The sequence below is a fragment of the Mustelus asterias genome, chromosome 18 (assembly GCF_964213995.1).
Source record: "Mustelus asterias chromosome 18, sMusAst1.hap1.1, whole genome shotgun sequence".
Lineage (NCBI taxonomy): Eukaryota > Metazoa > Chordata > Chondrichthyes > Carcharhiniformes > Triakidae > Mustelus > Mustelus asterias.
In genome coordinates this window covers 19,999,020-20,014,110 of record NC_135818.1, presented here as the reverse complement: position 1 = coordinate 20,014,110, position 15,091 = coordinate 19,999,020, and the positions used below count along the sequence as shown (strand labels likewise).

The window sequence follows — 15,091 nt, the reverse complement described above, 5'->3', positions numbered from 1 at the left end:
CTTTTTGGTCCATGGAGAATGTGGGTTTAGCTTAGGTTTCCAAGTAACATGAAGGAGAGAAGTTGTCGGTATAGATATACCCATAGCTGCTTTAGCAATGCTTATCATTGCAGCTCTCTCCAGTTCCAAAACACAGCTTGACTTCTGAAAGCACCAACTCAGACGTAGGTACATTCTTGTGCACACCAGCAGGCTTGTAATATGTTACCGACTGGCCATTCTTCATTTGTGAGCACCTGGATTTCAGCCTGGGGGGTGAGGGGCTGTTGCTGTTGAGTTTGGGAACCTCAGGAAAATGGCTTCCCAAATGTCCTTGGGCTCAGAATAGGGGGCAGAAGGCAGCCAAATATGAAAATGGCTGGGTATGAAAATGGTGGTTTGGGGAGATCCAACAGTGTCAGAGGGACAGGTGATGTTGTGGGTGCACAGGGAGTAGAGTGATTGCTGGGAGTGTAGAGGGGGGGGAAGAGGTAGGTTGTTGGGACTGGATGGGACGATTCTGCTCCTCCTGACCCACAAGCAATGCCATAAAGACATTTACCTCGTGGATGAAGCTTTTCTCATCTCCATTAACCTGCTGGATTACTGGGCCATGGGAAACACGGATGACGTGAGCAAAAAATAATGACGGTTAAAATAATCAGTAAGAAGTCTCACAACACCAGGTTGAAGTCAGGTCCGCTCACCTGTTGAAGGCGCAGCACTCCGAAAACTCATGATTCCAAATAAACCTGTTGGATATTAACCTGGTGTTGTGAGACTTCTTATGGTGCCCACTCTAGTCCAATGCCGGCATCTCCACATGCTGTGATCTTGATTTAAATCAACCCACTCAATATAATCCAGGACTACTGTTACTAGGTGCTCCTAAACCAGATGGAATAATTAGTCACAAGGCTCAGAGGAGAATCTTAAGTACATCTTTAGTTCACTAGAAATTAGAGTCATAGAGGTCTACAGCATGGAAACAGGTCCTTCGGCCCAACTTGTCCATGCCGCCCTTTTTTTCAAACCACGAAGCTAGTCCCAATTGCCTGTGTTTGGCACATATCCCTCTATATCCATCTTACCCATGTAACTGTCTAAATGCTTTTTAAAAGACAGAATTATACCCGCCTCTACTACTGCATCTGGCAGCTTGTCCCAGAGGCTCACCATCCTCTGAGAGAAAGAATTGCCTCTCTGGACCCTTTTGTATCTCTCCCCTTAAACCTACGCCCTCTAGTGTTAGGCTCCCCTACCTTTGGGAAAAGATGTTCACCATCTAACTGATCTATGCCCCTCATTATTTTATAGGCCTCTATAAGATCACTCATAAGTCTCCTTCACTCCAGGGAAAAAAGTCCCAGTCTATCCAGCCTCTCCTTATAACTCAAACCATCAAGTCCCAGTAGCATCCTAGTAAATCTTTCCAGCTCTCTTTCTAGTTTAATAATATCCTTTCTACAATAGGGCAACCAGAACTTAGCTGCAGCAGGCATATCGATTTGGAGATTTGATGCTTTGGGCATTGACTGTTAGGATACCAGTTTAAGCCTGTAAATTGCCACACTATTTCCAGTTTCAGCCGCACTATCATGAAGTAGCATGTCGAACAGGAGCCAGGTGTTCCCCCGGGGCACAGTGGACACCTCCCCTGCATTTGCTGGATGGCCTACAGGGAACAGTGATGGAAGATCCTGGGAGCAAAGTGCCCACGTGACCAGGTTAGAATGCGACACAAAAGAGTTGAGCAAAATCCTTTATCACCAAACTACCTACAACTTGGTATGGAATACATTTCTAAAGATGGGCTAACTGTCCTGTGTAATTTGGTTTGTGGTGTACAATATATATAATCTTATAACTTACCACCTCCCTCACTGTGATCTAACCACGCCATTCAGGTTTAGGTTCCTCTGTTTTACAAAGCAATGATGCGACAGGCAATAACTTGTGGGACGGTTAACGTACAAGATTAAAAATAGATTGACTTGTCCAAAAAGGACTGCTTTAATCGTTCTTAATACAGCATGCATTATTTTCCTAAGTACAGCATTAATTAGATATACTGTACATTAGATAAGACTATGGGACGGCACGGTGGCCCAGTGGTTAGCACTGCTGCCTCACAGTGCCAGAGACCTGGGTTCGATTCCTGGCTTGGGTCACTGTCTGTGTGGGGTCTGCAAGTTTCCCCCCCCCCGTGTCTGCGTGGGTTTCCTCCGGGTGCTCTGGTTTCCTCCCACAGTCCGAAAGACGTGCTGGTTAGGTGCATTGGCCGTGCTAAAATTCTCCCTCAGTGTAACCCGAACAGGCGCCGGAGTGTGGCGACTAGGGGATTTCCACAGCAACTTCAATGCAGTGTTAATGTAAGCCTACTTGTGACAATGATAAATAAACTTTGAAGAACAGTGTGCATCTCCTTCCTCTTATTATTCCCACTGCTTAACATTGAGCAAAATTGTGAAGGGTTGATTACCTTCTCTGTGTTCTGTACATCTATCACATCAAAGGAACCATCTTCATTCACCTTGTATGTTGCAGGCTGGAAGAATTCTGCAAAACCAAGAACAACCTGAGTTTCAATGATTAGCCCAGATCGCAATGTTACATTCAAGACACCAGTGGCATACTCCATACACAATATTTAGGCCAGTTTAAACTATGGAACTATGGCAGAAAATGGGGGTGTGGGAGAGGAGGGGGGGGGGGGGGGGGAGAGGAGGGTCGTCTCATTTCTCGTTTACTGAGCTTCCAATTTCAGTCATGCCATGAGCAGCAACAGCCCACAGAGAGGGAAAGGCACTTGGTGAGAGAATTGGTCCTTGTGCATGTTGTAGTGTCTAAGTACACAAGACTACTCCCTGGTGACTGGAAGGAGGTCCTGTCTATTTGCTCAGCTGCAGATGATGCAGTCTTGGCTTGGCCAACCAGCAGGATTAGCAACTAAGGGAAGCAAGAGAGCATTTTTTTAAAAAGTGATTTTAATTTGGAAAAATATCCCAAGGTCCAGGTATGGAGATGTAAGGAAACAAAAAATATTAGGAGCAGAGACTAAAAGTTTAGTCAAAGAAGTGAGCTTTAAGGAGGGACTTAAAGGTGGAGGGGTTGAGAGAAGGGATTCCTGCATGTAGAACCCAATCAGCTAAAGTGTATGGACTGCCATTTGGTGGATAGCAAAGAGGGGGAAACACATAATAGGTAAGAGTTGTAAAAATGCAGCATTCTAGGGCTGGAGAAGGTTGCAGAGACAGAATAAAGCAAAGACGTTAAAGAATTTGGAGGGGACTTTGATTTGATTTATTATTTGCATATGTATTGGGATACAGTGAAAAGTATTGTTTCTTGCGCGCTATCCAGACAAAGCATACTGTTCCTAGAGTACATAGGGCAGAAGGAAAGGAGAGGGTGCAGAATGTAGTGTTACAGTCAAAGCTAGGGTGTAGAGAAAGATCAACTTAATATAAGGTAGGTCCATTCAAAAGTCTGATGACGGCAGGGAAGAAGCTGTTGGTGTGTGACCTTAGACTTTTATATCATGGGTGAGGCATCCAGCAGCATATAGACTGAGGCAGGGGTGGAGATGGCAAAATGTTTTAATTGGAAGGAGGTGATTTTTCTAATGAAGAAGATATTTGATTAGGAGCTCAGCTGAGATTCAAAAGGAGGACTGGGATTACAAACAGTCTGCTTCAGCCTGAGAAGGTGCTGAGAGAAGATATGGAGTCTGTGGTGAGGACCACAGGCAATGTTGGTCATCCCAATGTTTAAGTGAAAGGAATTGCAGTTCAACCGAAACTGGGCATCAGCCAAGCAGTCTGACAATGCAGAGGCAGTGGGATCAAGAGGCAGTGGAGAGATTAATTTGTGTCACCACAGATATTGAACACATCTTCAGTTCTGTTCCAATATGCAGCATTTAGATGAGGAAGAAAGGGTAGATCCTTTAGGGTTCTTTGCAAATAGCAGTGCAGAGACAGGAAAGGACACCATTAGTGCAGATGCATGAGAAGATCGATATGGGAAATCTCACTGAGCTGGAGAACCGAAGAGAGGACGGTGCTTGTTAATGTTAAAAGATGCACTGAGGTTGTGAACGATGTGATTTTTGACTTAGATTAAGGCTATTTCAGTGCTGTGGAAGTAATGGAAACCTGATTGAAACATTTAATGGTAAAACTGTAAGAAAGGGATCTGGGAAGCAATGAGGTGTTCCAGGGCGGCACGGTAGCACGGTGGTTAGCACTGCTGCTTCACAGCTCCAAGGACCTGGGTTCGATTCCCGGCTTGGGTCACTGTCTGTGTGGAGTTTGCACATTCTCCTCATGTCTGCGTGGGTTTCCTCCAGGTGCTCCGGTTTCCTCCCACAGTCCAAAGATGTGCGGGTTAGGTTGATTGGCCATGCTAAAAATTGCCCCTTAGTGTCCTGAGATGCGTAGGTTAGAGGGATTAGCGGGTAAATATGTAGGGATATGGGGGTAGGGCCTGGGTGGGATTGTGGTCGGTGCAGACTCGATGGGCCAAATGGCCTCTTTCTGCACTGTAGGGTTTCTATAAAAGGTTGGAGATGAGGTTTAGTGTTGTACAAGGGCAGATAGGAGAAGGGTTGGTATTTTTTAAAGTCAGGGTGGATGACAGCAGGCATGAAAAGAGGTCGGAGGCAACAGCTAAGGGGAGGAAACCATGTACAATGTCAGCTAGTATGCAGACCAGGACGGGAAGTTCAGTCCTTGTTTGGAATGGTTCAGTGGGAATATACTTCTATCTCCGAAAGCTTGTGTGGCTTTTGCTACCAAATAAACCTGTTGGACTTTAACCTGGTGTTGTTAAACCTCTTACTGAATATACTTCTAACCAGTGACACATCTTTGCCGGGAAGAGTTTGATGAAACAATGCAGACTAAATTAATTCCATATCTTTTCCCATTTCCCTTACTGGCCAGTATCTGGAAGCGAGACTGCCAATCCATATGGAATAATGATCTGTTCTATAAACCGGTTCAGATTAACTAATTTCATTCATTTTTACAGCCAGGCTAGACAGGATTTCAGAGGTAAGGGGCAGCGCTGTGAAAGCCTGACCTACCATATGGGATAAAGGGTCTGTCAGTGGGAGGGTGGAGGATAAAGTGCTTCTCTCCAGAAACCACGCAGTACAGGTTCTCATAGTGATCTTTATGCACTGGAATAAAGTTGAGAAATAAGAATCAGTAAAATTGCACAAATGTGCAGGAAATCAGTGCAGCCAAATCACGCAGTGGATTTACATCAGAGCACGGAGGACACACAGGTACACAATTAGCTAGGGTTGCTCACTTTCTAATACCCAACATAGCATTCAAAATCTTGATTATGATTATGCAAATAATAACTTGCATTCAGGTAGCACCTTAAAGGCAGTGAAATGTTCCAAGGAGCTTCACTGGAACGACTATCAAACAAAATTCGACAAGACATTTGGCCAAAAGCTTGGCCAAGAGTTAGGTTAAGGAGAATCTGAAAGGAGAGAGAGGTAGTGAGGCAGAGGCGGTCAGGAAGAAAATTCCAGAGTTTAGGAGTTGAAGGCCCCAATTACTCCAGTGGTGGAGCAATTAAAAGAGAGGATTTTCGAGAGGCCAGGATTGGGGGAGTGAGGATATCTCGGAAGGCTGGTGGAGGTTAGATAGGGAGAGAAGAAGATGCAGAAGGATTTGAAAACAAGGTTGAGAATTATAGAACTGGACCGGGAACCAATGCAGATCAGTGACCACGTGGTGATGAGTGAATGGAATTGGTGTTAATTAGAATACAAGTAGCAGAGTTTTGAATCAGCTGAAGTTTATATGGGGTGACGGGTGGGAGGTTGGCCAATAGAACATTGGAATGGATAAGTCTAGAAGTAACAATGACATGAATGAAGGTATCAGGATGAGATGAGACAGGAAGTTTTAGTGATGGGGTGAAACAGTGGTCGGAAATTCATCTTCGAGTCAAATGCAACACTGAGTTTACAGTCTGCTTCATCCTCCGATAATTGAGAGGAAGAGGGATAAAGTCAATGACTAGGGAAAGGAGCTTGTGTAGGGAAACAAAGTCTTCCTGAATTGAAGAAAAGTTCTGCTCTTCCAGGACCGGATGTCTGGCAAGCAGTGTGACAGATCATGGGAATTGGAAGGGTTGGGGGAGCTGGAGGCAGAAACGGGGATCATCAGTATGTATGTGGAACCTGACATTAAGATCTTGTAACACGCTTCAGATAAATATTTGTAATGAGAAAACCACATAAAGCATTTTATAGTGAACAAATACACCTCTATTAATATTATCACAGGAAAATGGTAATAGAATCCATAGAATCCCTACAGTGCAGGAGGCCGCCACTTGGCCCATCGAGTCTGCACCGACTCGCTGACAGAATATTTTACCCAGGCCCTCTCCTATGCCCGCACTCATTTACCATAGTTAATCCCCCTAACCTATACATATTGGGACACTAAGGGGCAATTTACCTTAATGTGGATCAAACATTATTTTGTAAATTGAGTTTGTGTCTTTATATGCCCTGTTCGTGAACAGAACTCCCACTCACTTGACGAAGGAGCAGTGCTCCGAAAGCTTGTGTGGCTTTTGCTACCAAATAAACCTGTTGGACTTTAACCTGGTGTTGTGAGACTTCTTACTCAATTTACCTTAGCCAGTACACCTAACCTGCACATTTTTGGACTATGGGAGGAAACCGGAGCACCCGGAGGAAACCCACAGAGACACAGGGAGAATGCGTCCCTGGTGCTGTGAAGCAGCAGAGCTAACCACTGTGCCACCGCAACAAGTCCACCTATTGTGGCTTTCATGTTTTGCTATGATCCAATTGAATCAGTAAAATGTTTTTTTGAAGGAAAGATTTCAAAGGTGTCCCAGAGCAAAATTCCTAGTGGAGGATGAAATCTTTTTTATTATTTCTTCATGAGACACAGGCACCGCTGGCTGGCCAGCATTTATTGATGATGTGGAGATGCCGGCATTGGACTGGGGTAACCACACAACCCTGCCACAGCAACCTCTGCAAGACGTGCACGGATGCCACCATCACACGTGCGAACACCATCCACCAGGTACGCGGTACATACAGTTGCAACTCGGCCAACGTTGTCTACCTGATACACGATGTGGAGATGCCGGCGTTGGACTGGGGTAAACACAGTAAGAAGTTTAACAACACCAGGTTAAAGTCCAACAGGTTTATTTGGTAGCAAAAGCCACACAAGCTTTCGGAGCTCTAAGCCCCTTCTTCAGGTGAGTGGGAATTCTGTTCACAAACAGAACATATAAAGACACAAACTCAATTTACATGAATAATGGTTGGAATGCGAATACTTACAAGTAATCAAGTCTTTAAGAAACAAAGCAATGTGAGTGGAGAGAGCATCAAGACAGGCTAAAAAGATGTGTATTGTCTCCAGACAAGACAGCCAGTGAAACTCTGCAGTTCTAGGCAACTGTGGGGGTTACAAATAGTGTGACGAGGAACACTACAGACAGTTACCTGCAGATCCGACCAAAGAACACACCCGTCAACTCAACACTCTGATCAAGACCTTTGATCCGGACCTTCAGAACACCCTGCGTGCTCTCATCCCACGTACTCCTCGGTTTGGAGATCTCTACTGCCTCCCGAAGATACACAATCCAAACACACCCGGCCGTCCCATCGTATCGGGCAATGGGACCCTGTGCGAGAACCTCTCCGGCTATGTCGAGGGCATCCTGAAACCCATTGTACAAAGAACCCCCAGCTTTTGTCGCGACACGACGGACTTCCTACAGAAACTCGGCACACATGGAGCAGTTGAACCAGGAGCGCTCCTCGTCACAATGGATGTCTCGGCACTCTACACCAGCATCCCCCATGACGATGGCATTGCTGCAACGGCCTCAGTGCTCAGCGCCAACAACTGCCAGTTTCCAGATGCAATTTTACATCTCATCCGCTTCATCCAGGACCACAATATCTTCACCTTCAACAACCAGTTCTTCATCCAGACACACGGAACAGCCATGGGGACCAAATTCGCACCTCAATATGCCAACATCTTCATGCACAGGTTCGAACAAGACTTCTTCACCGCACGGGACCTTCAACCGATGCTATACACTAGATACATCGATGACATTTTCTTCCTTTGGACTCATGGTGAACAATCACTGAAACAACTCTATGATGACATCAACAAGTTCCATCCCACCATCAGACTCACCATAGACTACTCTCCGGAATCGGTTGCATTCTTGGACACCCGCATCTCCATTAAGGACGGTCACCTCAGCACCTCACTGTACCGCAAGCCCACGGATAACCTCACGATGCTCCACTGCTCTAGCTTCCACCCTAAACACGTTAAAGAAGCCATCCCCTATGGACAAGCCCTCCGTATACACAGGATCTGCTCGGATGAGGAGGATCGCAACAGACACCTCCAGACGCTGAAAGATGCCCTCATAAGAACAGGATATGGCGCTCGACTCATTGATCAACAGTTCCAACGCGCCACAGCGAAAAACCGCACCGACCTCCTCAGAAGACAAACACGGGACACAGTGGACAGAGTACCCTTCGTTGTCCAGTACTTCCCCGGAGCGGAGAAGCTACGGCATCTCCTCCGGAGCCTTCAACATGTCATTGATGAAGACGAACATCTCGCCAAGGCCATCCCCACTTCTTGCCTTCAAACAACCGCACAACCTCAAACAGACCATTGTCCGCAGCAAACTACCCAGCCTTCAGGAGAACAGTGACCATGACACCACACAACCCTGCCACAGCAACCTCTGCAAGACGTGCCGGATCATCGACACAGATGCCATCATCTCACGTGAGAACACCATCCACCAGGTACACGGTACATACTCTTGCAACTCGGCCAACGTTGTCTACCTGATACGCTGCAAGAAAGGATGTCCCGAGGCATGGTACATTGGGGAAACTATGCAGACGCTGCGACAACGGATGAATGAACACCGCTCGACAATCACCAGGCAAGACTGTTCTCTTCCTGTTGGGGAGCACTTCAGCGGTCACGGCGATTCGGCCTCTGATATTCGGGTAAGCGTTCTCCAAGGCGGCCTTCGCGACACACGACAGCGCAGAGTCGCTGAGCAGAAACTGATAGCCAAGTTCCGCACACACGAGGACGGCCTCAACTGGGATATTGGGTTCATGTCACACTATTTGTAACCCCCACAGTTGCCTAGAACTGCAGAGTTTCACTGGCTGTCTTGTCTGGAGACAATACACATCTTTTTAGCCTGTCTTGATGCTCTCTCCACTCACATTGTTTTGTTTCTTAAAGACTTGATTAGTTGTAAGTATTCGCATTCCAACCATTATTCATGTAAATTGAGTTTGTGTCTTTATATGCTCTGTTTGTGAACAGAATTCCCACTCACCTGAAGAAGGGGCTTAGAGCTCCGAAAGCTTGTGTGGCTTTTGCTACCAAATAAACCTGTTGGACTTTAACCTGGTGTTGTTAAACTTCTACCTGATATACTGCAGGAAAGGATGTCCCGAGGCATGGTACATTGGGGAGACCATGCAGACACTACAACAATGGATGAATGAACACCGCTCGACAATCACCAGGCAAGAGTGTTCTCTTTCTGTTGGGGAACACTTCAGCGGTCACGGGCATTCGGCCTCTGATCTTCGGGTAAGCGTTCTCCAAGGCGGCCGTCACGACACACGACAGCGCAGAGTCGCTGAGCAGAAACTGATAGCCAAGTTCCACACAAATGAGGATGGCCTCAACTGGGATCTTGGGTTCATGTCACACCATCTGTAACCCCCACGATTTCCCTGGGCTTGCAAAATCTCACTAACTGTCCTATCTGGAGATAATACACATCTCTTTAACCTGTGCTTAACCCTTTCTCCACTCACATTGTCTGTACCTTTAAGACTTGATTACCTGAAAAGACTCGCATTGCAACCATTATTTTGTAAATTGAGTTTGTGTCTTTATATGCCCTGTTTGTGAACAGAACTCCCACTCACCTGACAAAGGGGCAGCGCTCTGAAAGCTAGTGGCTTTTGCTACCAAATAAACCTGTTGGGACTTTAACCTGGTGTTGAGAGATTTCTTACAGCATTTATTGCCCATCCCTAGTTGCCCTTGGAGGGCAGTTGAGAACGAACCACATTGTCACGTGTAGGTCAGACCAGGTGAGAATGGCAGATTTCCTTCCCTAAAGGACATTGGGATGATGGGTTTTTCCAACAATCGACAAGTGTTCCATGGTCATCAGTAGATTCTTAATTCCAGATTTTTTTATAGAATTCGAATTCCACCATCTACCGTGGCAGGATTCGAACCCGGGTCCCCAGAACATTAGCTGAGTTTCTGGATAAGTCTAGCGATAATACCACTAGGCCATCGCCTCCCCGTACAACTGACTGTATCGCTACTGACGTTAATCTCTTCTGACATTAACCTAGCTCCCTCACACTGTAACTCAGTAACCCAGTTGTGTGTTGCTGACTATATCTTTACTAATGTTAATTCAGCTCCCTCACACCATCACTCAAATGGCTTCCCAGCCAGTGCCACATGATAGAATAGAGACCTGATCTTTCAGTAGATATTGTTGGTAGGTGTGACTGATGGACTTGGGTCCCTGTCAAGAAGCTGCAAACGTAATAACTACCATTTTCTGTCCTCTAGTTTAAATGTACAGAGAAACATGGGCTGTGCATAAATTAATCCAATTCGTACAGCGAGTCTCCTTTCCATTAACAGATGTCTGGAAAATGATCCCTGATACCTCCAGAGGTTAAAGCAATCATAGAATCCTACAGTGCAAAAGGAGGCCACCCAACCCATCGAGTCTGCACCAACCACAATCCCACCCAGGCCCTAGCCCCACAACCTAGCTAGTCCCCCTGACATTAAGGGGCAATTTAGCATGGCCAATCTACCTAACCCGCACATCTTTGGACTGTGGGGGGAAACCGGAGCACCCGGAGGAAACCCACGCAGAAACGGGGAGAATGTGCAAACTCCACACAGACAGTGACCCAAGCCAGGAATCGAACCCATATCTCTGGTGCTGTGAGGCAGCAGTGCCAACCACACAAAACCACAGATATTCTGAAACCGACACACAGGCTAGACCCATTGTGGAGCAGCTTCTGATTCATTCCGAAATCTATTCCCATTCTGATCATCGGATAGGAGGATAATCCATAAAACTGAACACTCTGACCTCGTGACACACCAACACTGTGATGGGTCAGTGCAGACCATGGGGTGGGAGTGAGACTGCATGACACGAGGCACGAGGACCAGCCGGCAAATCAAACTGAAGCTCAACAAGCGTCATGCCAGACAGAATGGCTGTAGAAGTTATGAGGAGAGATTGGGTAAACTGGGGTTGTTCTCACTGGAAAGACGGAGGATGAGGGGAGACCTAATAGAGGTGTATAAAATTATGAAAGGCATAGATAGGGTGAACGGTGGGAAGCTTTTTCCCAGGTCGGTGGTGACGTTCACGAGGGGGCATAGGTTCAAGGTGAGGGGGGAGGAGGTTTAACACAGATATCAGAAGGACGTATTTTACACAGAGGGTGGTGGGGGCCTGGAATGCGCTGCCGGGCAAGGTGGTGGAGGCGGACACACTGGGAACGTTTAAGACTTATCTAGATAGCCATATGAACGGAGTGGGAATGGAGGGATACAAAAGAATGGTCTAGTTTGGACCAGGGAGCGGCGCGGGCTTGGAGGGCCAAAGGGCCTGTTCTTGTGCTGTATTGTTCTTTGTAAGTGTGCACAGAAACACAGAAAATAGGAATAAGCCATTCGGCCCTTCGAGCCTGCTCCCCCATTCATTTTGATCATGGCTGATCATCAAATTCAATATCCTGATCCCCCCTTCCTCCTATATCCCTTTAGCCCCAAGAGCTATATCTAATTTCTTCTTGAAATCATACCATGTTTTGGTCTCAACTGTATTCTGTGGTACTGAATTCCACACATTCACCACCCTTTGGGTGAAGAAATCTCTCCTCACTCAGTTATAGAGTCATAGAGGTTTATAGCATGGAAACATGCCCTTCGGCCCAACTTGTCCATGCCGCCAGTTTTTACCATTAAGTTAGTCCCAACTGCCCGCATTTGGCCCATATCCCTCTATACCCATCTTACCCATGTAACTGTAAAGACCAAATTGCCTCTGCCTCTATTACTGCCTTTGGCAGCTTATTTCAGGCACATCACCCTCTATGTGAAAAAATTGCCCCTCTGGACCCTTTTGCATCTCTCCCCTCTCATCTTAAATCTATGCCCTCTAGTTTTAGACTCTCCTATCCTCTGGTGGGTGTGGGGAAAGGGAGTAAAACTAGCAGCAAAACAATAAAGAGGATTTGAGCAAACTGGTCCTAAAAGGTTTACCCCTTATCCACAAACTATGACCCCTGGTTCTGGACTCGCCCGCCATCGGGATGTGTGCCCAACACTGGCAAACTCTGGGTCGACACTGGAGTCTCTGGAGGTCAATCAATAATGGGAAGGACACCCAGGGCGAGATTCTTGTTGGCTGGCACGGGTTCCTTGCAGCAATTCTGCCCGACAACATCTCCCAAAAACAGAACGCCGCCTCCCTTTCACAGGCGTCTCTCTTCCCTGCCCAACACCTGATTCATACATGAGTAACGGGCTCTGGTTACTTACAGGAAGTTACTGCAGCCGACTCCCCCAGCCAGAAATTTACTGCATCAGGCATCTTCCCTGAAACAAGAGCAAAGAAAAAAAAAACCATCAAGCTCACAGTAAAAGAATCTGAATCCAGACTGGCACAGAGCGACTGCCCATAAGCCTGCTATGAGAGGAGCCTGAATCTTCAGGCCTCCACCTGGTGTAAGAACTTACTGATCCATCTACTGCCCCCACCTCAAGGCACTGGGGCCATCTCCATTTTGTTGAGGCCCCTCCAACTGGATGGTCTGCAGGCAATCCATCTGAACAGATCAGAGGTAGGTAGGTACCTTGTTATTTTTCTGGGATTGGGAGGAGGTGTGGACCGCTGCTACTCCAGGACTCTCACCATCACTCGTCCTAGGAATCTACCTTCTTCCAGCCCCATACTCTGCATATGTACTACCTTAGCACGTATGAATGCTGCAGTGGTCTCTGGCTCCTCCCGAAGTCTGCTTGAGGGGCAGTGGGAGAATCTACCTCAGTGTCCCAGCACCAGTGTGTCAGAGTCTTACGACAAGCGCTTTATCATAGGATCCCTACAGTGCAGGAGGCCATTCGGCCCATCGAGTCTGCACCGCCCACAATCACACCCAAGCCCTATTCCCATGCATTTACCCTAGCTAGTCCCCCTGACACTAAGGGGCAATTTAGCATGGCCAATCCACCTAACCCGCACATCTTTGGACTGTGGGAGGAAACCGGAGCACCCAGAGGAAACCCACGCAGACACGGGGAGAACGTGCAAACTCCACCCAGGTCCCTGGCGCTGAGAGACAGCAGTGCTAACCACCGTGCCGCTTTAGAGAGGGTCTTACTCTAATACATAAAACACAGCACTTAACACTCATAAAAAAACATCCTCGATCTGTGAAGAGTGTATCCCAGATAGCCACGAAAAAGGCACCACTTCAAGGGACTGCAAGGTGGCACAGTGGTTAGCACTGCTACCTCACAGTGCCAGGGACCTGGGTTCAATTCCTGCCTTGGGTGACTGTCTCCGATTTGATCTTGCCTGTTCTCCCTATGTCTGTGTGGGTTTCCTCCGGGTGCTCTGGTTTCCTCCCACAGTCCAAAGATGTGCAGGTTAGGTGCAGTAGCCATGCTAAATTACCCCTTAGCGTCCCAATATGTGTAGGTTAGGGGGATTAATGGGATAAATATAAGGGGTTACGGGGAGAGGGCGGGGGATGGGCCTGGGTAAGATGTTCTGTCGGAGGGTCGGTGCAGACTCAATGGGCCAAATGGCCTCCTTCTGCACTGTAGGGATTCCATGATCCAAGTAGTGGCAGAAATCTAACTGGAGTGGGTATGAGCTGGTGGAGCATTAGGAAAGGAGAGAAAGTAATTTAACTTATTTCTATAATTGCCGATATGAGCCCCTGACGAACACGTCTGGCAGAGTAAGCTAAGCTGTGATTGCCGCCTCTCGCTCAGTATTCCAGTACCTAGAGCCTCACTCATCCACAGGATGTGGGGATCTATGTCCGGCAGGAGCTGAGGAAACTCCTCCGTCAGGTTTGAGCACTGTTTCTGCACGTAGAACACTCCGCTCGCAGTCCGCTTCCTCTCTATGATGTCCAGAAAGTCCGCAAGGGGCATCCGCCGCTCCTCGGGCATCACAAACCGGCCCTCGTGCACGGCATCGGCGTAACCGTTGGGGGTCACCGCCACGCTCACCGTCTGCTTCCCAATCATTTCTCTGCAGGTTAAAACACCCGAATGTTAAACACGATCAAAACAACTTGCATTTTAACAGCGCCTTCAACGTAGCACAACAGTCCACGGTGCTCAACAGGAGAATTATTAAAGAAAATGTGCCACTGAGCCACAGGGAGAGATATCAGAGCAGATGAACAGACATTGCGGTGGAAGGGGTAGGTTTTAAGGAGCGTCTTGAGGGAGGATAACATAGAGGGGGTTTAGGGAGGAAATTCCAGTGCTTAGCACCTAGGCAGCTGAAAGCACAGCACCAATAGGAACATAGGAATTAGGAGCAGGAGTAGGCAATTCAGCCCATCGAGTCTCCTCCGCCATTTAACATGATCATGGCTGAACTTATCCTGGTCTCAACTCAAAGTAAAGAAGCGTTGTTGCAATTATATAGGGTGCTGGTGAGACCACATCTGGAGCATTGTGATCAGTTTTGGTCTCCTTATTTGAAGAAGGATGTGGTGGTGCTGGAGACAGTTCCAAGGAGGTTCATAGAAACCCTACAGCACAGAAAGAGGCCATTCGGCCCATCGAGTCTGCACCGACCACAATCCCACCCAAGCCCTACCCCCATATCCCTACATATTTTACCCGCTAATCCCTCTAACCTACGCATCCCAGGACCCTAAGGGGCAATTTTAGCATGGCCAATCAACCCAACCCGCACATCCTTG

General features: G+C 47.3%; 1 protein-coding gene across 2 annotated transcripts in view; it reads right to left on the bottom strand.

Annotated features, from left to right (window-relative positions):
* jmjd7 (jumonji domain containing 7) overlaps window positions 1–15,091 on the bottom strand; it is a 30,923-nt gene that overhangs the window by 9,920 nt on the left and 5,912 nt on the right. For both annotated transcript variants that reach the window (XM_078233487.1, XM_078233488.1), the window contains exons 3-6: window positions 14,153–14,406; window positions 12,681–12,737; window positions 5,069–5,164; window positions 2,462–2,538 (exon numbers count right to left, since the gene is read on the bottom strand). In XM_078233487.1, coding sequence (XP_078089613.1) covers window positions 2,462–2,538; window positions 5,069–5,164; window positions 12,681–12,737; window positions 14,153–14,406 — 484 coding nt within the window. The remainder of the gene's footprint in view (window positions 1–2,461; window positions 2,539–5,068; window positions 5,165–12,680; window positions 12,738–14,152; window positions 14,407–15,091) is intronic.